We start from the raw sequence: 25,622 nt of genomic DNA on the forward strand, positions 1-25,622 counted from the left end.
CTCAAAATGAAACACTCCATTTTCTTCTTGACGGAGGATTCCATGTTTTTTAGTCCCCCAGGGGCAGTCAAAATACTCTTTTTAAAAAGTGTCATTTATTGTGTCTAAGAGACCAAATACTCTCCTTTTCCACCAGAAGTTTTCTCTGTGTCCATAGCCTTCAGTGTTGTAAATAGCAGCAACTAGTTTAAATTTAAATGCTATCACCAGCAGGAGAGTGAATTTGTGTGGGGGGGTGGAGGGTGAGAAAACCTGGATTTGTGCTGGAAATGGCCCACCTGATGATCACTTTAGATAAGCTATTACCAGCAGGACAGTGGGGTGGGAGGAGGTATTGTTTCATATTCTCTGTGTATATATAAAGTCTGCTGCAGTTTCCACGGTATGCATCCGATGAAGTGAGCTGTAGCTCACGAAAGCTTATGCTCAAATAAATTGGTTAGTCTCTAAGGTGCCACAAGTACTCCTTTTCTTTTTGCGAATACAGACTAACACGGCTGTTACTCTGAAACCTAGTTTAAATTTGAATGCTTACCCTGTTAAACATGATTAAAAGACCATCCGTAACAGTTTTCACACAGAAAAGTACACGCCAGTCCTCACAATCACATACGTAAACACCATCAGATATATTCACACAACTCCACTCCAGTTCTATTCACCCCTTCCTCTCCCTCCCAGACACAGAGCCTCACGCCAGACAGTTTGTCACAGAGAATGTTGTAGCGAATAGGAACAGGGTAAACTCCCTTTAAAGAGTTTGTGAGCACTCTGATGGTACTCAGTGTTCTGTGTTTACAAGCTGCTAGAAACCAGTCAGAGCAGCAGTATGTATGCAGCTAGGCCTGCCATGTTTGTGTATAGTATATTTAATAAACACAGTTAATAAAAACAACTATATATGTGGTTTCTTCATGCTGTTTATTGTTGTGTCAAGAGGAAAAAGACACAAATATATAACTTTTTCCTAATGGAGCAACAGTTTACAAATAGCTGTGACAGTCCCTTGATTGCCCTAAATGAAGAGAGGCCACCTTCACTTGTCCATCATAGGGTTGCCAGGTGTCTGGTTTTTGATGGGAAAGTCCAGTCAAAAAGGGGACCTGATGATGTCCGGTCAGATCTACTGACCAGATACCCAAAGTCTGGTTACTGTGGGTGGGGAAGGCGCTGAGTCATAGATTCATAGATAGAGTCATAGATATTTAGGTCAGAAGGGACCATTCTGATCATCTAGTCTGACCTCCTGCACAACGCAGGCCATAGAATTTCACCTACCACTCCTGCAAAAAACCTCACACGTATATCTGTGCTACTGAAGTCCTCAAATTGTAGTTTAAAGACTTCAAGGAGCAGAGAATCCTCCAGCAAGTGACCCGTACCCCACGCTACAGAGGAAGGCGAAGTCATCACCTGCGCTAGCCCCTACTCAGCCGGGGCCACCTCCTACCTGCATTGGGCAGCTGCAGCTCCCAGCCCTGGCTCTGCAGGTGAGTCCCTCCTGACCCATGCAGGGAGGGGTGGAAAAGGGCAAAAGCAGTGAGCAGGAAGGGAGAGGGAAAAAAGAGGAGCAAATGGGGGGGGGGGTCAGGGCCGCAGTGGAGAAGGGGCAAACCAGGCGCGAATCCTTGGGGTGGGTGAAGGAGCAGGGAAGGGGAGGTTCTGGCATTCATGATGGAGTGTCCAGTTTTTAGATATTACAAACTTGGCAATCCTAGTCTATCACAGTTTCTCAAGTTTAAAAAAATAGTGTGTGAGAGAGATGTGGAAATGTTATTAACAGAAGCACGAGTTGTATATCAAGAAAAGAAAGTAATTATGCTTAGTCCATTGACAAGCTAAGAGTTAAAACACAAGCAGCCAGCTCATTACAAGATCACCATCAAACTTAGCTGGAACATTACTGATTTTTGTTCTCAAAAGCTGCACTATCATTAGAATCAATTACAGGAGCACACACCGTTCTCCCTATTTTCTAAATAGAGCAAGAAAAAAAAACAACAAAAAAACCCCCACTGTGCCTTGTGAGCCAACTGCCTGAGCTTGGGTTCTGATGAGCACTCCACATTTTAGATATTCATCTGAATCTGCTGAGAACCTCTGATCTTCAGGCTAGAAGCAGCACAAAAAAATTCCTTCTTGTACTTTGGAACTTCTGCTTCCACTCAGAACTAGGAATTGCAGAGATGTGTGAAAAGGCAGAATAATGAGAAAGAACTAACCTGACTATGTGAACCATACAATTTTTGGTTCAGGTTTGCTTCAGTAAGATTCAGGTAAATTCTCAGACATCAAGACCGCTCCTATCCTCCCCACAAAATTGCTTTGAGAAACAGCTCTGAGGGTGTGAAGGGTTTTATGTGATGGAGCAATGCATAGAAAGCTTTTACTCCCCCTCTCCTGGAACTGGATGCAGGGCACACAGGAATGGGAAGTGGCAGAACATTGACTTCAACCCTCCACACACCAGCCAGGATCACCAAGCTGGCATAAATGGGTCCAAAAGCTGTGCCAAGTAAGCATCTGATGCAGATTACTTCTGCCCTAGAGCGACTGGACCAAGGACCAATTCATAACTAAGAGAGTCCCACGTAGAGCTGAGTGAATAGGTGATTTTTCACTTTGATGTCTGCATCAAAAAAACTCTGAAAAAATAATTACGAGCTTCAAACACAAACTGATTTTTTTCAGGGCAGCTTCACCAAGATGAAAAAAAAATGTTATTCAGGACAAACAAAATGCTTCAGATATTGATTCAAAAAAGAAATATTGAAAGTTTGTGTTGAAAATGTTTAAACAAAACATTTCAATGCTCTCAAACTTCAGGGCGGGAGGGGGAAAGAGTGTGAGGAGCAACAAAACTACTAGCCAAATTCAACCCATATTCATGAATAGTTTCAGTGCCCCCCAATTGCTTTTTTTAAAACAAATTTACTATTTAAAAGTATTTCGCCTAGCTCCCATCCCAAGTTGTTCCCTGATCTGGTCACAGAACAACTACACACTGTCCTTTACCCAGGAGTTCTGGTAAATCTAACAAGTAAGTCCACTGAAATGATTCACAGAGTGATGAACCACTCACAGTGAAAAAGAGTGGTAAAATTTGGCCTTAAATTCCTCCCCACACTTCTTTTTACCCAGGGAAGATAGGCTCTCAGGAACCCACATACTAGGGGGAAAATTGCTTGCTAAGTGTCTTCCCCACTCCAGGACCCTAGAGACATCCCTCTTTGATTTCTAATTCCCTGTCTGCACTGAATGTTTATCATAGGGTACCTGTGTGTCCTTTTTCTTTTACAGCACTACAGAGTTCACTCCTCACAACCCTTCCCCAAAAGGAACAGCAAACTTTTTGTCCCTATTTCCCAATTTAAACAATTAACTAAGTAGCTACAGCTCAACTAACATCAAGCAGAGAGACAGGTATGACCCAGCCAAGGTAGAAACTCTCACCTGATAGAGAATGTTCTTTTCCTCCAGCTTGACGTGGAGAAAGACACTGCAGCTGTTAGCTACTTCCTGACAGGCAGCTGCCTTTACCTCCAGCTGGGACCAATTTAAAGCATCACAGGTGCAGCAATAGTTTGCAGGCACTGAGGCAGAAACTTTAGGCACCAAAGTCAGTCTGGATGGAGTCTGAAGGGTGTGACTCTTTAACCCTCTTTATATATATGTATTGACCAAGTTCTCTTCCGGTAATTTACCTCTACTTGTTCTGTTGAATCCTTTTATAAACCAACTCGAATCACTTACCTAGCAACACCCCTATTAAGCAGTAAGGTGGGAGATACTATCCACAACTCCAGATGCTCTTTATCATAAGGCCAGTGTAATTTAGTTCCCGACTGCACTGTGCTGGGGACACATGGACCTCACCAAAGTACTGATTTGTCTAATACACCTGCCTCTGTATAACACATGCAGCTCTTGATTACTGAGAGCAATGTTGCAGGGAAAGGGGGCACTTAAGGTGCAGGTTGATGTATTTAAACATTTGGTACCAAATCCCAATTTGGGCAAAACACCCATTGAAGTCCTGTGTAAATGGTGTCCTTAGTGCTGCCTTTTTTATTCAATAGGCATGGATGATGAGTCTCCCTAGCAACTAATCTCATTTTCACACTTCGGGTGCTGATCTAGTGCCAATGGTTCGTCAGCTCATTGTGGTTCTCGGTGGCCAATCGCCAGCGAGCACAATGACCTGGCACAAGTGTTGAAATAAGTGGCAAATGACACACAAAATCATGAAATGACATGTTATTTTTGCACTTTCTCCTTCATCAGCCACCTCTTCCTGGAGCAGTGCTTGTGGGTTGCCATGCTCTGCTGTTCCTAAAGAACAGCTGCCACCACGCTGTTACAATGCCTGAGAAAATGAGTCCTTTCTCCGTTCTCCCCCTTTTCCATGCTAAAGGAGTGACCTGACAGGGAGGAGATGGAAAACTGTAGTGCTTCTAGCCATGGAAAGGTATTTAGGCCTCTAACTCCCACTGATTTCAATAAGAGTTAGGCACCTAAATACTTTTCAGGATCTGGGCCTGAGGGACCAAGAGAGAAAATCAAACTCAAGTTCTCTCACATGTCAGTTTAGAGCTAACTCGTACCTCAGCTCCTGTTTAGGCCCTGCTAATTGTGCTGTGACTTGGAAATGACAATGAATAAGAAAGTACCTTGCAGTGTATTTTAATGTGTTCCTTCCCAATCCACCAGAGGTTTATGAGTATCTTTACTACCATGCAGTACACCTCTCACCAGTAGGGACCAGCAAGCTAAGGTAGGGTTGCCAGGTGTCCCGTTTTCGACCGGAATGCCTGGTCGAAAAGAGACCCTGGCAGCTCCAGGTCATTAAAAGTCTGGTTGGCGCAGAGCTGGCAGGCTCCCTACTCAGTTCCACGTGGCTCCTGGAAGCAGCCGGCATATCCCTCCAGCTCCTATGCACAGCGGCAGCCACGGGGTCTCCGCACACTGTCCCCGCCCCGAGCACCAGCTCTGCAGCTTCCATTGGCTGGGAACCACAGCCAATGGAAGCTGTGGGGGCAGTGCCTGTGGATGGGGGCAGCACGCAGAGCCGCCTGTCCGCGCCTCTGCATAGGAGCTGGAGAAACATGCCGGCTGCTTCCAGGACCCGCTCAGAGCCTGCACCCAGAACCCCCTCCTGTACCCCAACACTTTGGCCCCAGCCCCTCCTGCACCAAACTCCCTCCCAGAGCCTTCACCCCAAAGCTCCTCCCACATCCCAAACACCTGCCTCAGCCAGAGCCCCCTACTACACCCTGAACCCCACATTTCTGGCCCCAGCCCAGAGCCTGTACCCCTTCCCACACCCCAACACCTGTGCCAGCCCAACGAAAATCAGCAAGTGAGCAAGGATGGGGGACAGCAAGCAATGGAGGGAGAGGGCCTGGAGTGACAGGGGGTGGGGTCTCACAGAAGGGGCAGAGCAGGGATGAGGCAACGGGGTAGGGGGTGGGGCAAGGGTGTTCAGCTTTCTGCAATCAGGAAGTTGGCAACCCTAATTTAAGGGTATGTCTACACTGCATACTAAGCCAGGTTCTGACTCAGGTCTGAGCCCAAGCCTCCCTTCTGTCCATATACAAATCAGTCTGACTTGGACCAGCAAGCACTCAGAACCTGGGTCCTAGGACCCTTCTAGGGGCAAGGGTCAGAGCCTAAGTCCTGCTTTGACTCAGATCCAAGCCCTGTCATTTTGCAATGAGGATGCAGCTCAAGCCGCAGATCCAAGTCAGAAGGCCTGAGTAGTGCAGTATGGATGCGTCAGCATGCCTGTGAGACCTGGTCTAGCAATTGTAAGCCCAGGTTTATAATGAAATGTGAATGCTTGAGCATGGGTTTGGAAACACCAACTCCACAAGCCCAAGTCTGTTTACAACGTAGTGTAGACATAACCTAAAGTACCACAGCCAAGGGCTGAAACAGGATGGTTTGGATTTCTTTCCTTTTCTTTTTTATTTAAACAGCTGCTGCTAAATAAAACAAACTCTTTATAGCCATTTCAGGGCCTGCCCTGGTACAGTAAATAGCACAGTGACCTTGAATTTTATATCACCTTATCAGGCTGCAACCCAGGAAGAGACTTGTTGTGCTTACAGAGCTTGAAAGAAGAAAACAGAAGGCAGGAAATCCCGTGACTTGCTTGTTCTTGTGGTAATATCAGAGACAGAATATCAGAAAGGAATGTGGCTCAGTCTAATGTATGTAACCTTGAAATCCTGATCATTCCTCACATTACCAAAACTAGTTTGGCAGCAAAAGCAGGGATGCTAGGTTTTGCACTACGATGCAACCCTGGGTGAATACTTCACTGAGTAATTCACTTTGTGCTCCAGCTCCTGAGTTTCTGTAAGTGGAGCTGGGCAAACTGCTAACAAAGCTTATTTGACGGTTGTCTTCTTTTCTTTTCACAAGATATCTGATCAGATCACAATTTTCCTCGACTTATGTGGTGTTTGAAATTATTCACCAACGCATTTTGGCGAATAATACTTGTGGATTTTTGAAACGTCAGCTCTTGCTTAGTTTTGATGTGATACCCTACAGTACAATCCTATTCCCTGACTGGGTAAGTGTAATTTACAATCACATTTCCAATGCAAAATTGTCTACATAGTCAGCACTGGCTTTCTGTGGTTCCTCCTCAACAGACCTTAAAATCTGGAATCATTCCTGCCAGGAAACTCATTTGCTAGGATATCTGTGGAAAGTGGATACCAGAGGTGCGTAGACACTGCCAAAGTATTTTGTTTCAAAACTGGGATGCATGGGGCTTTTTGTTTACTGTTTTTCCCCAGGTCTGGCAGTCAGCAAAGATGCCATTCACAAGGGTGGATCCTCACCCTGCCTCATGCCAATGCACAAAACAATTGTGATGCTATGTCCTGATGTTACAAGGTAGCATGGCAGCAGCTCAGAATATGGCGCTGTATCACAGTGATGCAGATGTCATAATATAATGGCAAGATGTTACTCTGTAATTATTTTGGGGCTCTGCAACGCCACTGAATACAAAGGTGGCCATGTAGGTTTGCCAGGATAAGTACCTCTGCTCTGAAATGATACCATTACCAGAGGCTGCTGCATTAATCACCCTGATCCAGGCACAGAATCTCCCTATATCACCCAATAATCCCTACATTTATTTGTGTAATGGTAGTGTCCTGCCCAGGGTTGGGGCCCCATTGTGCTAGGCACTGTACAAACACACAGAAAGAGAAAGTTCCTGCCCAGAGAGTTTAAAATCTAAGTAGACAAGACAGACAAAGGGTGGGAGAATGGAAATGTTATTATCCAGCATTTTACAATTGTGGATCTGTGGCACAGAGAGATGAAGTGACTTGCCCAAGGTCCCTCGGGCAATCTAAGTCAGAGCTGGGAACTGAATTCTGAGGCCCAGTCCACTGCCTGAACCACAAAAAACATCTGACCATTTAAAGGAGCCATACATAGATACATTTGAAAGCTGTGGGAAGGTATCTTTCAGAAGGCACTGCTTGTTTTAAAGCTTTGCACCTGCTATAATGGCGAATCACTGGCACACTTGAAGAGCTGCTGATGCTTTGGGAAAACATTCCTTTTTTTAGAAACAAATTTGCATTTCTCTTATTTTCTGTATTTTGATTGTTCTTTTGTACAATGGCCATTTTCATAAAAACAGGATCTTTGCTTAGAAATTCCTCTGCTCCTGCTGCTTATTCCAACACCTGAAGTCATAATCCACCTCTGTTTGTCACTCTGGAAATTCTGTCCATTTCCATATTAACCAATTGTGATGCCCCTAACTTGCAGGGATTATGACTTCAGGTCAGGGAGAGAAGCAGCTGGAAATTATGAACTCTTCAGAAACAAACATCCTTTTTAATGCAAATAACCCTAGCAGCGAAGAACAATGGGAAAGAAATACAGAAAATACAAGGTATAGATAACAGATGGGCTAAAGCCCAGACTATACAGTGCTTTTGGGTCTCTGGTTCCTCCTCTGGTGACTTTGGTGGCAAAAATCTTTTTTCATCTGAGCGTGCAATGGGATGTCTGCAACCTTTCCTCTTGGATCTGTGAACCATGCCTTTGTGCCTCCTTGGATTATTGCAATGTTTGGAATCTACAGCCGCTGTAGAATGAGCCTGCTCACCTCAACAGCAGTATTAGCCATTGGGAACATAGTAGACCTGTCTTCTAACCACTATGCTGTCTTTTTGTTTGTTTCTTGGTACAATTCAAGCTTTTGACTTTGCTCTGGGGTCTGGCTCTCTCTCCATGAGCTGCCAGAAAGCCGAGATGTGCTGGGGTGTTTTATCTAAGAGGCCCCAGATTTAGTCACCTAGAACAGTGGCTCTCAACCTTTCCAGACTACTGTACCCCTTTCAGGAGTCTGATTTGTCTTGCCTACCCCCACGCTTCACTTCACTTAAAAACTACCTGCTTACAAAATCAGACATAAAAATACAGAAGTGTCACAGCACACTATTACTGAAAAAGTGCTGACTTTCTAATTTTTACCATATAATTATAAAATAAATCAATTGGAATATAAATATTGTACTTCCATTTCAGTGTATAGTACATAGAGCAGTATAAACAAGTCATTGTATGAAATTTTAGTTTGTACTGACTTCGCTAGAGCTTTTTTTATAGCCTGTTGTAAAACAAGGCAAATATCTAGATGAGTTGATGTACCCCTTGGAAGACCTCTGTGTATCCATTGCCTTAGGGACCATTAGATACAGCATTCTAAGTAGAGGGCCCTCAGTTCTGGAATTCATTTCTTCTTCAGCTCAGAAATAAGCCTGGATTAACCTTTAGGGCAAAGCACAAGACTACTCTCTTTCCTCAGGCTTTAGGGGCTTGGGTTGGGATGTTTGGATGAGAAGTATCTCTATTTGGATCAGCAGTGTTCTGAGAAGTGCCCCTCTGTTTTCTTCTACACAATAGTGTGTTTTATTATTATTAATATTGTGTATCTTGTGATATGCATAACTGGACATATTTTATACATTTAGTTAATAAATACATAAACTACCTTTTCTTGAACTTCCCTGGAACCGAACAGCAGCCTTTAAGACGCTGCATAAGGATGGATGCCAGGCTTCTTAGTCAAGGCATCCTGACGTCAGGAGCCTGCCCCAGACTGAGAGATGCAGTGTAATTACTTCTCAGTCATACAGAAAGGGGTCACTTGTTAACTTCAACAGGACAAAAGAGGACCTGGAATGTCTCTCTCTCAGTGGAGGGAACTAGGAGTGTAACAGAGGAGGTTTTGCAGGGAAAACCCTAGGGACAGCCAGGCTTGATGAGAAAGCTTAGGGTGAGGTCTAAGTTTTGTTATTCTAAATAAAACCAAATCCCAGGAAGAGGGTAAATTTAGCATATACACAGTACATAACCTCTGTTCAGAGCTCTGTGGGAGCTCCACTGACTTTTCATCCCCATTTTGTGGTCATCTAGATAAAATGGAACCTGGCTTAGAACCACTCCTGCTTTGGTTTTGCAAAACCAAAGCCATCCTGGCTTGGCCATCAAGTGTTGTGAAAAAGCCAAAAGCTTTCAAGCTGGAACCTCAATTTCCCTCCCAACTTTGGTGGTTTAGATAAAATGGAACCAAGATTAAGCTAACCTTGGTATTGGTTTTGCAAAACTTCCTCAGCTGAGCTTTTGTTCTGCAAAAGCAAATCCAAACTCCAGCCTCCTTGGTACGTGTCTGGTATCGATGCAGAATTGTTTCAAATGGGATATTTGTTCCCTCTCCACCCCACAAGTCTTCTAAAATGTACCCGCTGTTCTGCAATACTGTGGCACCCAAAAGTCACTGCATGAAACCTGACATTTCTGTATCCCTGAAATGGGAGGAGAAATTAAATAGACCAGACTTTACCAACCGCGAATAGGAACTCCAGTCTTGCACTGCCCTTTATAAAATCCAGTATTGGTCTGTATTGTCTCTGCTACACGCTATAATCCAAAGTACCTTTATATCACAACCAACCCACTGGGATGGAGACTAGGGAGTGTTAGAGACCAGCATGGAAAGATGAGGGGACCATTCATGTCAATACAGAAAGGAAGATGTCTACAGTCCTGTATCTAGGAGCACATCTGCATGCCAGTGTGCCCATCAGCTTGCAATAAGATGCTGGTAAATGGGATTATGGAAATGATTTTCATGGAAGAACTTCGACGGCCCTTCACTTCATACTCACAAGTTCAACAAAAATTAAAAAGGCCAGGCTGTCCAGCTCTGAAAAGCAGGAAAGCAGGCTGGCCGGCTCTGAAATGAGCCCCTGGAGCTAGCCAAAGGGTACAGAATGTATGGCCTTCCTAATCCCTTCAGAGCTGGATAAATGGCTCTTCAGGCTTCTCACTTTTTAAAGTGAGGACCTGAAAACAAATGCTCACAAAGAAAATTCAATGACGCAGCAGTGAGACGGGCACCTTAGTGGAGGAGTAGGAAGTGTGCCCTGTAGGTAGTGAGTTTATGCACTGTGCATTTAGTTCAGGGAGGCTTTGTGACCTTAGATTACCAGTGATGAACTTGGTGGTTTCATTCTAGTCCAGAGAGGGAACATCCTCTCAAAACCATCAGGTAATCTTGCACAATTGACAGTCTGGACCTCAGAGACATACCTGACAGGCAAAGCAGAGAAGGATTGAAGCACACTGGGAGAGAGCTATGTGGATTCCGCTGATGGAAAAGCAGAAGGTGCATCAGATCTAAATTGGAGGTATGTTTGGAGAGAAGTGTGGAAGCTCAGAATTGCAGAAGGTTTTACAAGTTAAGTGCATTAGCTTTGCCATTTGAGGAGATTGGAGGAGCACAAGTTGTGGCAGGACAGGAATAAGGGGCTTTAACAGAACTAAGGGTCAGGAAACACTATGTCCAGTTCTCGCCATCACAAATACTAACGTTTACCTGGCTAATCTAACAAATTCAGGCAAAAGAAACTTGTAAAATAGCCAGAGAGTCATTTACCCACTAAAATAGTCTAGAAATTTGTCAGCCAATAAGTGTGTAGTATCAAATCGCTAGTATTACCAGACACGGCAGGAAAGCTTTGCACGCAATATCTATACATTTCTCTGCAGCATCTGAAATAGTGGCAACAATGAAACCATCTTTCCAAAGTACTCACAAATCTCATTCTCAACAGCCTGGATATTTCAGGATTTCCTACTTACCTCCAACATAAGCATCCAACGCCCTGGCCACTTACAGTACATTCTGAATGCTTTTAAAACAAAGCATTCCAATTATTTTTATTTGTTTGTAGGGCAGAGTGATAGTCATAATCTTACATTTGTAGTATTCTGCCTCCTAAATCCTAAATGATTGCAAAGCATGTTATGCATTTTATATATATATATATATATATTATATATATGTATATATACTTCATAAAGTGATTATTTCCCCCACAAGTGAAATATAGCCACCTCTGCAGTGAAAAGTTGTTCCAGTGATCAATTACCCTCACTGCTAAAAATGTGCACCTTATTTCTAGTCTGAATTTGTCTAGATTCAGCTTCAGCCATTGGGTCTTGTTATACCTTTGTTGGCTAGACTACAGAGCTTTCTCTGGTCATATTTCTGTTCCCACCGTAGGTACTTATAGATTAGGATCAAGTCATCACTTAACCTTCTCTTTGAACATTCATTGGTCAGACCCAAACCTCCTTAGCTTGCGATACTTGGCAAGAACAGAGCCCCTGGTTATTGGGATGCAGGTTAGGAACTATTTCTATTAGAAAGTTAAAGCAGCACCCAGTCACATCCACAGGTGCCATTTTATATACCATTTAGGCATCAGGCAGGGTAGGAGTGATACAGGATGCGTATTGCTCTGATTGAAATGGGCATGATTTATATCGCAGTGAAGAAGTGGGGGAGAAAAAAGTCTCCTCCTCACCACACTGCATTCCCCTTTTCACTTATATCTTTGACCACAACACTGACAGAATCTCTGCCTGGGGTGAAAAGGCTACTGTAAAAGGCTTACAACTAAATTAGAACTAAGTGGGATTGTCCCTGAATGGCTGATCAGTGATTTAGGGGGAAAAAAAAGGATACAAGTGTAACTGCTCTTTGGCTATGAAACCATCAGGTGCCTGGGCTTATACTAATGAACCGGTAGTGTCAACCGCTTAGATATAGCTTTCAGCACACAGGATGGGGGGGTTGAGGGGGAGACAGCGGACATCTTGCCTCTTTCTTTCTTTCTTTCTTTCTTTCTTTCTTTCTTTCTTTCTTTCTTTCTTTCTTTCTTTCTTTCTTTCTTTCATGTCCCTTTGGCTCCTTGGCAGTGTTTCCAGCCAATGGGAGCTGCAGAGCCGGTGCTTGGGGAGGCTCCTGCAGACAACCCAAGCAGAGAATAGGGGGGACCAAGATGCACCAATGCTCAAGGCCCTCACAAAGGCAGGAAAATGATTAAGTGAGAGATACCCAGAAAATCGTGGCAAGAGACCCGCACCCACATGCTGCAGAAGAAGGCGGAAAACCCTGGAGATCACTGCCAATCTGTCCTGGAGGAGAATTCCTTTCCTATAGCAAACAGTTAGGCCCTGAGCATGTGAGCAAGAACCAGCCAGCCAAGCACCTGGCTTGTCATTCCATCACTTCTTATATAGCCATGGCAAGAAAATCAATTAAATGGATTTATTATTCAACATGTATACCCCAGTACGAAAATGCCTCTCTTTGGAATAAAGCAGGCCTTTATTTTCTGCTATCCCCCCGCCCCAATAAGAACATAAGGAAGAATAATATGAATTTTGTCCATTATTTGAATTTAGCTTCATCAGCAGCCCCCTGCCGATGTAATTCATCCCAAATACTTTTTTTTTAATGAACTACTGTCCTTTCCCCCTCGCATCAGGAATGGAAATCAGGAGAGGAATTAGTTGAGTAGAAATTATTATCTAACAAGTTGCAGCTTCAGTCTGGGCAGGAATAAAATTTCAAAGCATAATAAGAGAATGTTATTAAGCTTTTTTCTTCCCCAGAGACTGTCACAAAAGCACTTTGTGACTGTCACTGAGAACCAACCATTTTTCTCTTTCATTTCTGTTTTGTATCTCACATTTCATTCCAGCTGTCCCTTCTGTCTTTCAGCTTGGGACCTGGGCCACCAGTGCAGATAACTCGACAACAAAATGCCCGAATTATCATTATAATTTTTCTTCATCCACCCAGCAAGGTAACTGCAACCCTAAAACCTTTTGCATATTTATAGCAGAAACATGTCTCCCCTGGAAGATGGGACTGTCATCAGGTGGAATATTTCATTTACTAAGCCTCTTCTGAGGTATAAACTGGCTTTTTTTTCCTCTTTTTTTGGCCTCCTTCAGAGGAAAGGACAAAGAGATAACAATCAGCTGCTGCAGTGTTACAGCTGTCAAAATTCCTGTTACTGTGAAAATTAACTCTTCCCCACCTCCCAGCTCTGCTGGGCTTTGCCTGTAGTGTCTGAAAGCTGAGTTATTTGGGGGAGAAGGGGTTTGAAAAGCCCTCCTGTTGTAAAAGATGAACATCCTCTTTAGAAGTGGAGCAACTAATCTGCTTTTACACAAGAAACAGCTATTGCATCTAACCCATGAGCCAGGCATGCTGCCATGCCAGATTTTGATCAAATCAGTTATCAACAAGTTATCATTTCACGGAAGTCATCATCATTTCAAGAAGTCACCATACCACTGTACCGCTGCTGTTTCAGAGACTTATGACAACAGAGACAATTCCCGAAAATGTCTAAATGCAGCTGTCATCTGTAAACTAATTCTCTCTTTGTTTCGAGCAGAGGTGCCACAGTTCTAAAGCCTTGGAATGCTCTGGGTCTAAGCGGCTGGGACAATAGGAAGGTTCTTGAGAGAGAATATATCTGCACAGGAAGCTTTGCATCCTTGAGTTAAGACACACTCCAAGGATGAAATTCACCCCAATGGGGCTGCACAAATAATACCTACCTCTTATGTAGCACTTTTTATCCATATATCTCACAGCACTTCACAATCTTTAGCAATCTTTATCCTCCTAACCCCCTTGTCAGGTAGGGAAATACTATTATCCTAAAAAGAAAAGGAGTACTTGTGGCACCTTAGAGACTAACAAATTTATATATATGCTCAAATAAATTTGTTAGTCTCTAAGGTGCCACAAGTACTCCTTTTCTTTTTGCGAATACAGACTAACACAGCTGCTACTCTGAAAACTATTATCCTAAATTTTTACAGATTGGGGAACTGAGGGACAAAAAGGCTAAAGGGCAAACAGGCAGTCTGTTCTGGAACAAGGAATTGAATCCTGGTCTCCCAAGTGCGAGGCTAGTGCCCTAACCCTCTTTCCTCTCTATGCACAAGGATTAGGTACTACCAAAGCCCTATATTACAGACTTAAGCAGAACTTAAATGGTACATGCAACTTGGGTGTGCCCTCTGTACAATTCTGAATTTCACCCTAAGACAGCACCTGCCTGTGGTTAAAGGGTAAAAAGTACAATGAATGGAGAACAATAAACCTTAGCCAGGATGCCAGTCTCAACCCCACCCAGAAATATGGACAATACTCATTCATCCTTCCTACTTGGCTGTGACATTATCCAGGGTACAATCTGGACAGATGAACTGCTGTGTCCCATCAATTCTCCAGCCTGGGGCTCAAGAAAGAGAAAGTCTGTGGGGACAAGAACTTCTAGCAGTTTCTTTTCCAAAATGTAAATTTCTCACTCACACCCTTTTTCCTGCTGAAGAGTGGCCTCTTAACTGGATGATAGTCTATTTGATTTTGTTGACACCTGGCTGAGGCATCAGTTTGCCTTTGGTCTTTGAGGAACTGGTCTGTGCCTGCTTTTCTAAAATCGGAACATCTCAGTAACGTTCTGTAGTAGAATTTTATAACTTTACATACAATGTTGCCACAAATATTTTATCAGGACAATAATGATCAGCAAATTATGAGTTTTCAAATGATACCTCACAAGGCATACTCTGTACAAAATGTATCATAGTCTTGTAAAAGGGGCGAACATAAGTGTACAGATTGTCACACTGAGTAAATTTCAAACACTGAAAATAAATTACCATTAAAACAAAGTTATATACTAAAATGTGTTCCGGTACGGCCTGACCCACAGCCCACTGCAGTCAATGTGACTCTGACTGTGGACTCCAATGGGTTTTGCATCAGGCCCACAGCCTGGAAAACTACTATTTCAAGGCAACTGTTAGATTTGTACAACTTCTTTATATGGTTGCACATCATTTTTATAAAGTCCATCATTTCAGCCATACAAAGAAGCCTGTAAATCTGGTTATTTATATTTAAAATGTTAATTCATTGTTTACGGATAAAAAAAACTTTTAAAATTCAAGTCGCTGTAGCTTGCATTGACTTTGCAGGAAAATGCACCAACTCAACAACTCCGAGGATCTAGCTCACACTGTGGAATCAGACTCAGGAGTCGGGGGGGAGGGAGAAGGGATGCTTTTCTAAATTATCTTGTCAGTTTTAATTGACAAACTCCTTTTTTAATCAGTCAATTTTTGAAGGTTATTTGCAAATTAACAATGGCTTTTAATGGACATCACCCCAAGATGTTAAATTACTTTTCTTTCATTTTGGCAATGGACATACAACCCATCATGAGAGTCTAGCCATCACAATTCAGCATTCAGTACAGATACAAAAGATGGCAAGAAAAAACAGCTGACCATAGAGGTTTTTATAGGATCTTCCAGAAAAAAACATCTTCCTTGACATTATTTGACACAACTCTCTTACCTGTAATATCTGGATTGAAGGTAGGTTGAACACACAGCCTTAGACACGTGACTAGCTGAACCAAAGTCTATGACCTTGACCCTGTATGGTTGTCGGGATGGGTCTACCAACATGATGTTCTCTGGCTTGAGATCTGCGTGAATCAGTCCCAAGCTTTTCAGCTTCATTAGGGCTGTTGCTACCTGCTGGAGGATTGGCCGGATATACTTAAGGGGCAAAGGACTGAATTTGTTTTGCTTTAGAAAATCATAGAGGTTCTGCTCCAACATTTCAAAGACCAAGCAAGTGTGATTTTTGTGCTGGAAGCACTCATAGGCTCGGACAAAGTTGTAGTCATCTGCACTTTCCGTACTCAACCGGGCCAGGATGCTCACTTCAATCTGACCTTGTCGGGCATAGGAAGGATGGTTCTTCAGGATCTTGATAGCTACAATCTCATTAGTGCCACGTTTCCAGCATTTGACCACTTGCCCAAAGGTTCCCCGGCCAAGAAATTCTAATACTTCATATGTGTTGGTCATAGAACACAGCACTTCATGTTGTACCAGCTGGTAATCCCCTTCGCTGTTGGAGCCACTGTTTTTGGATGTGGCAGTGGATGTAGTGGCAGTAGCTACTGTGGCCCCACTGGCATTGTTCTGAATCATTGGTGGATGCTCTTCAATTATCTGCACACTGCTTGTGTTCTCAATTTCCTCGCTCTTGCGCTTAAGTCCACATTTTTGGTAGGTGTCCAGAAGGCTCACAGTGCTTCGACGCATCAGGTTGTGAGGTCCACCCAATGCTTGCCCAGACACTGCAACGACACCAGAAGTGCTGCTGGCAGATGTCACCACGATGTGCCCCGTGCTTGCTGGAAAGATGATGGTCTGTTCGTAAGGGATACTGGGGTTGGGAATCTGGAGGGAGGCGTTGACTGCTGCTGCTGCTGCTTGGGAGGACTGCACGTTCTTGGTCTGGCTGTAGACTTTGCTATGTGTGCCGTACCCAGTCATATCCCAGTTAGAACTCGGTTCCACTTTCAGTTTCTTCACACTACAGAAGGCACTTGACTGAAGGGTGTGAGGGGAGAAAACTTGCACATGCGAGGCCATACCTGCAAGATAACATTTAAAGAAACAACAGTGTCAAGATTTCTTCCCCAGCTTTTTATTCATTTCAGTTGCAATAAGGGAAAATGGAATGATGGGGAGGGAAACCTCAGGAACAGCTGGAGAATGACCAGGCTCTTACAGACCGAGAGACGTATCCATTGCAAATAAAGTGCAGTACAGTAAAACAAAGAGTCAGCACTAACTGAATCATATATATTAATAGTGACCATTAGTCTCCCTCTCTATTTTTTTAATATCAGTAATCTAAGGATTAGGTTTACCTTTTGCGACTAAACATCCTTCTGGTCCCATTGTCTCCAGCAACAACTTAGGGCTTGTCTACACTTACCGGGGGATGATACACGGCAATCAATGCATCAGCAGTTGATTTAGCGGGTCTAGTGAAGACCCGCTAAATCAACGACAGATTACTCTCCCATCGATTCCTGTACTCCACCTGAACGAGAAGCACAAGGGGAGTTGACGGGAGAGCATCTCCTGTCGACATAGCATAGTGTGGACCCCGTGGTAAGTAGATCTAAGTATGTTGACTTCAGCTACATTATTAATGTAGCTGAAGTTGTGTAACTTAGATCAATCTCTTCCCCGCCCCCCGTAGTATAGACAAGGCCTTGACATTGATGGAGAGATGGTGTAGTGGGATACTGAAATAGTCTTTTACCTCTGCGGACCAAAGTCCAATCCCTGATGTATGTCATACATGACATCGTTTGGGTGGGGTCTCATTCAAGTCCTCTTTCTGTACACATAAAACCACCGTACAGTTCATGTTTTCTGCTCAGCAGAAGTCCAGGATGGGAATAGGAAGAGGTGTTGAAAGTCAGAATTGAGGTGTGCTGACAGAGAAGTTTGTGGACCCAGAACTGGAATAGCTGGTGATGTTTCAAGTCATAATTGAAGTCCCTTGCCAGAACTGTATGTGGGAATCTTGCATAATGCTTGTCAGCATTTATGGATAGTGAAAACAGGTATTATGCAAAGATTAGCCTTAGCTCCTGCTGTCAGTTCCCTTGGTTTCATAAATCACAATGGGCCACATTTTTCCATTCACATTCATAGTGAGTAGTACCATAGCTGGAAAGTAGATCCTGCTGAAAGTTAAAAGGACAATTCTTGGAATAAGGTAACATTTGGCATGAGTAAGAGAGCAGCAGAATCTAGCTCTAAATTAATGCAAAATTTTAAAAAAGACATAAATTATTTTCCTGCAATCTTTTTCTTTGAATCTAAAAATTCTTAACAGTCTGTAGATATTTATACAAACAACAAAACAGAACTAATTACCCAGGTACTTAAAAAATCCAAGCAAAACCTTGTGGTTAGAAAGGCACAAATGTGGGAACCCACCAGAGATCCATAGAAGGTGGAAGACCAAGTACAGAACTTCTCCCAGGTTTCTCCTCCAGTGTAGAGACTATAGGGCTGGCAAGAAGAATTAGTGAATCGCACAAAGCTGAGTGTGGATTTGTATTTAAGAAGCCCGACACTAGGAGTGAGTTAAGGCAGAAAGCCATGCCCTTTCTCAGCAAGCGTTGCAAATCTTTGTTTTGTAATAAACCCCAAGACTGACAGTGGAGGGGGAAAAAAATAGTATTCTGATCTTCCACCATCACTGAATTTTTAAGAGAAAACATACCTTGACTTGTTTTAAATTTAAAAGGAAAATATTTGAAGGCTGAATGTTTCATTTACAAAAATACAACAAAATCAACACATACACAGATGACCTGAAGCATCCTCCCAGGCAGGGGGGAATTAAGAGTGCACAAAGCTCAGCTTTTTTTCCTCATAATTGCTGAGAGAAACCAGCTCTCTTCTAGCCCATTCCCAGGTGTGTTGCTATGTTCTAAAATCCTTTTATGTTTGTGTGTATATATATATATATATATATATATATATATATGTAGCTACATATATAGTTACTTCCTAGTTTCAAAGCTGATTAGCACAGAGAAAAGAACGCAGTTAAGCAAACACATACACAAATCTTTCAGTTAATTCCCAGGAGCCAGAAACCAGGAACCTCTTATGAAATAGCTGAGGTGAGCTGAAAGTGCATTCGGTGTAATTGCATGTAAATCACCAGCACGCAGAGGTGAAAGTGGGCTGGTACGGTGTACCAGTAAGAAGTGGCTGCCGGTACAGGCCTGTATACAGCCAACGATAAGGCCCCCTGCCCTCCCAAAGGGTTGGCTGGGGGAGGCTGACCCACAGACCTGTCCCTTCTGCCCGAGGCCCTGCCCCTTCGGCCCAAGGCCCTGCCCCTTCTGAGGCCCAGGGCCAGGCCCCCGTACTAGTAAGACTTTTAAGTCACTTCCACCCCTGCTAGCAGGCTGAGCACTCCACTTTGCTCCAGAATCCCTCTATTCAGCCCTGCTGCCCCAAGCAGCTTTTAAAGATAGAGCAGAGTCAAAGAAACGTAATCAGGACAAGGGGAACACCCACCCCAACACCAAAACCTGCTGTGTAAAGCTCCTGTAACCTCCAGCGATGAAGCAGTACAGATTGCTATAGTCTACCGATGTGACCCCTAGCTTTAATGTGATTTTCTACACTCTTTGCTGACACTTGTATAAAAAAAACAACCTCCAAGGTCCCTGTTACTCAGTCTCCTGGGATCTTTCAACCCTTCTCCCACAGCGCCTGCTTTCCTCCCTACTTTCCAGAGGGTGACAATGTTGCTATGAATGACTTAGCCTGTGGTACGCAATGAGCTCAGAGAACTGCAGCAAAATTACTCAACTTGTCATCCTGGACACCAATATCATATGTGAGGCAGAGGCGATGTTTGTTTTTCCACTAATTAAAAAGCGTCACAGTGTTCATTCTAGTACTGACCTTTCTGGGGTTGTGGGGTGGTTGGATGCATGTTTTCCCCCGGGACATGAATAATGAAGCAGAGGTAATTGGTAACATATTGTGGATCTAGTAGAGGTGTAATTTATAGCTTTATGGCTTTCATTCCAGTTTGCTTGCTTACCATCCCTAAGGTTAAAAAACCTGACACAAAAAAGGGGAGAGAGCCATAAGAGATAGCTCTAAAAATAACTTTAAATGATCTAGTCACCCCAAAATTAAAGCCACCGATACACAGCACAACAGCTGTAATTATCTAGGTCAGTGGTTCTTAACCTTTTTGGGCTCAGGAACCATTGGGGCCTCTCATAACCCAGTGAATAGCTTTAGTGCAAAAAAACATTTTGCTTACTAACTATTTCTTACCCACGATAAATAATATACACATTGATGTAATAAATGCTAAATAAGTACACCGTGTGTACTATAGTGGCATCTCCTATCCCTATCCTGCAGGGCTGTCTGGGCTCAGCTCCCTGCTCCAAACATTGCAACCTCTAGGGTCACAGTGCCACTCAGGTTTGGCCTGGTGGATGAGGAGTCCCCAGGCCAAATTTATGTGAGTGGTGCTGTGACCTGCCCTGCCACATGGGGCACAGAGCTACTCACTCCAATTTGGACCTTCCCCCCTACCCCCGCGTAGCGAGTGAAGGACCCGACGCCGAAGGGCTGCTGGAGACCCAGAGCGCCTCCAGGTGAGCCTTTTTTTATTTCCGCTCCCCCTGTTTTTTCCACCTTGCTACGCCACTGCCATCATCATGATGGAGGGACAGCTGGGCCAAACTGAGCAGCACTGTGACCCTCTGCACCAGGTTGCAACACCTGAAGCAGGGAGCTGAGCCCAACCAGCCCCAAGAGACTGGAGCTGCAGGAGTAGTGTGGGGTGTGTTCTATAAGCCGCATAGGCCTCCCCTCTCCCAGGGCAGGACCCGACACCTAGGGTGACCAGATGTCCCGATTTTATAGGGACAGTCCAGATATTTGGGGCTTTTTCTTACATAGGTGTCTATTACCCCCCACCCTCTGTCTCAATTTTTCACACTTGCTATCTGGTCACTCTACTGACACCCCACCCCCAGGACTCCCATGGAACCCTTTGACAAATTCTGGTGAGCCAATTCTGGGTTGTGACCCATGGGTTCAGAAACCCTGATCTAGGTGCTACTGTAATTAATAGCCATCATTAAGGGCCGGATCCCCAGTTAGTGTAAATTGGCATATGCCATTTTACATCCTCTGAGGATCTGTCCTGATACCAACCAGGATTAGCGGTCACTGAAAAATTGCTGATGTCAGATCACTGTCTATGCCCCTTAGTGAAATAAGTTGGTGATCTCAGTCCAGTTTTCCTGGAGACAGATCCACATTTAAAAATCCCTCTGCACCAGACACCCTTCTTTGTAGTCTCTACAGAGAGAACAAACACAGAATGAGCATAAAGACTGAACTATCCTGTCACCACAAGAACACATCCCTCTGATAAAGGCTGTGGACAAAGAACTGTGGCTGCCTACACTGTACTTGCCTTCTGGCTAAATAGAGGGCTTTGAACTCTAGCATTGTCAGTCCAGCACCTTTCACTCTCCATGAGGCACAACATTCACTAGAACAGTGGCTTGAGAGACTACTGTACCCCTTTCAGGAGTCTTATTTGTCTTGCATACTCCCAAGTTTCACCTCACTTAATAACTACTTGCTTGCAAAATCAGACATAAAAATACAGAAGTGTCACAGCACACTATTACTGACAAATTGCTTATTTTCTCTTTTTTACCACATAATTATTAAATAAATCAACTGGAATATAAATATTGTACTTACATTTCAGTGCATAGTATATAGAGCAGTATGAACAAGTCACTGTATGAAATTTTAGTTTGTACTGACTTCGCTAGTGCTTTTATGTAACTTGTAAAATTAGGCAAATATCTAGATGAGTTGCTGTATCCCTTGGAAGACCTCTGCGTACCCCTGATTGAGAACCACTGCACTAGAAGAGTTTTTCTTTTAAAAGAAATATTAAAACTCCCTCCCTTTGCTGAGATCATTTTTTTCACAGCTGATATTTTGGGGGCACATGGCATAAGGAGAACGGCTTGAGTAGCTGCTCAATGTAGCTGGTGCCAAGAAATTATAGTCTGACTGACAGCCCACGTGTGGGAAAGAGAGTTTCTGCAGCAAAGTAATTTTTATTGCAATGCTGTCTGCATGTCTAATTTGAGAGAAATGCAAACCCAAAATGTTTGGCAGATGCTAAAAAACTGTGGTGATGATGGTGGGTGTTTCCTTAAGATCTCTGCTCAATTACAGTATTAAAAATACAAAACATGAATAGGGGAAGGCCCTGTGGTTATTGCTCTCTAGTTCCATGTTAGAGACCGGATTATGATTCACAGTTCCAACATCTTAGTTCCTTAGGATGACAAAAGCTAGAAGTATGTAAAGGAAGCAACAAACCTATGCTGCTATGTGATGACCGCACCCCCAGCCCAGCTCAATCTACATATGACATTGATGTGCTCTGAACATCCCACACAACCTTTCTCTGCTGGAGAAATGTCATCATTCCATGGGTCATCAAGAGACTGAAAGGCTATAAACTGTGGAAATAGGGAAATAGGATATTATACTTCTTAGAACATGAGTTCTCAAACTGCAGCCCATAGACTTGCAAAGACTTCCTGAGAGTAGCTGCACCACTATAATTGCCTTTGTGTCTCTCCTCTAAATTCACTTCAGACAAGGATCCTGCCAATATGGTGCCACCTCTAATTGCTGAAGGGGATTTAGGATGCAGCTGGGGACCAGCCTTTCTCACACTTTCTAGTCAGGAACAGGAAAGGGAAGAGTTAAGAAGCAGCCTTTTTCTCCCACAGCACAGAATTGGCAGCCATGTTTACAGGGCTTTCTGGCTACCTTGAGGTTAGCCTCAGGAGCTCCACCTGTGTTCACAGAAGCTTTGTCTTGACTAGGAAAAGTGATTGCTTTAGGTTGGGCTTACCTAACACACACAAACTAAGCCTGACCTAAATGTGGCCTTTTTCCAAGCATAGATGCAGGGTAACTCCGTCACTCCATTTACATGGTCAAGAGGTAGCCAGGACTCTGGAATATAAAAACAACCCCTGGAAAATCAATATCTGGTTTCACTTGTGCATATTGGGTCACGACTGTGATAGTTTTAGTTAGTCGTATGCAGAAATGAGGTCAGATAGGATGCATTAAATAAAGCTGATAGTTCTTTCCTTTAATAATGAGTTTTAGTGTAGTCATTTAAGGCCCTCACGCAATAGATAGTAACTGGATTTAATGGGGACTGCTCTGTCCTTGATATGAGTCGTGTAACTCCCCCTAGCATTAACAGGAGTTAACGTATGTAGAGTGCACTGAGGGGACAATTCTAAAACTAATTAAAGGGCTTTAGTTGAAAGATTTGAGTCTCAACCACCCCTCCTTACCCAGCCTTCACTAAATAGTAATTTCTAATTCAGACAGCATTTTCCTTCATACATACACAAATCATAGACCTGCCTCTGTATAGTTCATATCAAATCCAATAAGTTCCAGAGAAGCAAACAGAGGAAAGATCACAGCTCCTCCTCCCCAAACCTCTCCCCAAATTGCAAGAATTACAGCTGGTAGTTAAACAAGGAACAATTTGAAAGACACTGCTGTTTTTCCTCTCTATTTGTTGTACTGACTGCTTATGTATAATGAGGACCTTAGGGGTGGCAAGAGACTAAGACCCTGCCCTGTATTAACCAGGCAATAAGACCTTCTGCAATACCTGCAGAGCTGTTGACTCACTGAAACCAGAGGCTGCTGACTGCAGAGAGAACAACCGTGTCTATTTGAAAAATACTGTTGAAAGTGCATGGCTTGTGTATAGCATATCACTGATGCACCCAAGACACACTTGAAAATAAATATCTTCCAGTTTCCCCATGGAAGCAGGAGCTAAAATACTCCTTTCTGCACCTCAGTTAAGAAGGCAGAGAAGGAAGGAACTGCAGGGTATGGAGACTCTGCTGTGTTCTTCTTTAAGGTGGCCTGCCTCTGCATGGTCTTATTTGTGAGACATGTCTCCTGGTGCTGCTAAGCTTTGAAAACCACCTGTCCATAATGAGGCCATATGAGCGCCCTGCCCTGAAGCAATGAATGTTTGGAGCCAAACACAAAAGGCAGTGTGGTTCTCAGCTGTCTCAGCTCCTTCTCCCTGGCTAGATGAGGGGGTCAGGACCTTCACTCCACATCCACATCCTTCATTTGTTTTTTTAGATCATGCTTTCCTGTGTCATCAACAGTAGTTAGCAACAGTAGTGGTAGTTTTCTTAGTGTTTAGATCATTTTTAGAAGAGTTTATTTACCCTATAGAGTCTATAAGCTGCACCATCACACAGTTATATTCCCAGATAAGCTGTTGCACAGTTCTAGGATCGTGTAACTGATCCAGACCGTACAGACACAGAAATAGCTATATAGACTCATGGAATCACAGAAATGTAGGGCTGGAAGGGACCTTGACAGATCACATAATCCAGCCTCCTGCACTGAGGCAGGACCAAGTAAACCTAGACCTGACAGGCATTTGTCCAACAGGCATTTGTTTTTCGCCTTCCTCTGTAGCATGGGGCTCGGGTCACTTGCTGGAGGATTCTCTGCTCCTTGAAGTCTTTAAACCACGATTTGAGGACTTCAATAGCTCAGACATAGGTGAGAGGTTTTTTGCAGGAGTGGTGGGTGAAATTCTGTGGCCTGCGTTGTACAGGAGGTCAGACTAGATGATCATAATGGTCCCTTCTGACCTAAATATCTATGAATCTATGAACCTGTTCTTAAAAACCTCCAGTGACCTGGATTCCAAAACCTCCCTGGGAAGCCTGTTCCAGAGCTGAACTACCCTGATAGCTAGAAATTTTTTCCTAATATCTAACCTAAATCTCCCTTGCTGCAAATTAAGCCCTTTACTTCTTGTCCTATCTTCAGTGGACATGGAGAGCAATTGATCAACATCCTCTTTATGACAGCCCTTCACATATTTGGAGACTGTTATCAGGTTCCCCCTCAGTCTTCTCTTCTCAGAACTAATTATGCCCAGGTTTTTTAACCTTTCCTCATAGGTCAGGTTTTCTGAACCTTTTATTATTTTTGCTGGTCTCTTCTGAACTCTCTCCAATTTGTCCACACATCTTTCCAGTGCTGAATAGAGCAGTACAATTACCCCCCGTGTCTTCTCTACAACACTCCTGTTAATACACCCCAGAATAATATTAGCCTTTTTGGCAACTGCATTCAATTTGTGATCCGCTATAACCCCCAGATCCTTTTCAGCAGTCCTACTGCTTAGCCAATTATTACCCATTTTGTAGTTGCATTTGATTTTTCCTTGCTAAGTGTAGTACTTTGCACTTGTCTTTATTGACTTTCATCTTATTGATTTCAGAACAAATCTCAAATTTGTCAAGGTCATTTGAATTCTAATCCTGTCCTCCAAAGTTCTCACAACCCCTCACAGCCTGGTGTCCTCTGAAAATTTTATAAGCACACTCTACACTTCATTACCAAATCATTAATGAAAATATTGAATAGTTCTGGAGCCAAGACAGACCCCAGCAGGACCCTACTAAATACAGCCTCCCAGTTTGACAGGGAAGCATTGATAACTACTCTTTGACTATGTTTTTCAGCCAGTTGTGCCCATCTTATAGTTAGGGCCCTACCAAATTCACGGTCCATTTTGGTCAATTTCACTGTTATAGGATTTTTAAAATCATAAACATCATTATTTCAGATATTTAAATCTGAAATTTCACAGGGTTGTAACTATAGGGTTTCTGACCCAAAAGGAGAATGTGTGGAGGTCACAAGGT

At 43.4% G+C, this 25,622-nt stretch overlaps 1 protein-coding gene across 2 annotated transcripts in view; it reads right to left on the bottom strand.

Annotated features, from left to right (window-relative positions):
* Positions 1-25,622, bottom strand: part of HIPK2 (homeodomain interacting protein kinase 2) — a 182,283-nt gene that overhangs the window by 100,686 nt on the left and 55,975 nt on the right. For both annotated transcript variants that reach the window (XM_084646693.1, XM_084646692.1), the window contains exon 2: positions 15,782-16,877. In XM_084646693.1, coding sequence (XP_084502819.1) covers positions 15,782-16,877 — 1,096 coding nt within the window. The remainder of the gene's footprint in view (positions 1-15,781; positions 16,878-25,622) is intronic.

The sequence above is a fragment of the Lepidochelys olivacea genome (genome assembly GCF_965140295.1).
Source record: "Lepidochelys olivacea isolate rLepOli2 genome assembly, chromosome: 1".
NCBI classification, from domain to species: Eukaryota; Metazoa; Chordata; order Testudines; family Cheloniidae; genus Lepidochelys; species Lepidochelys olivacea.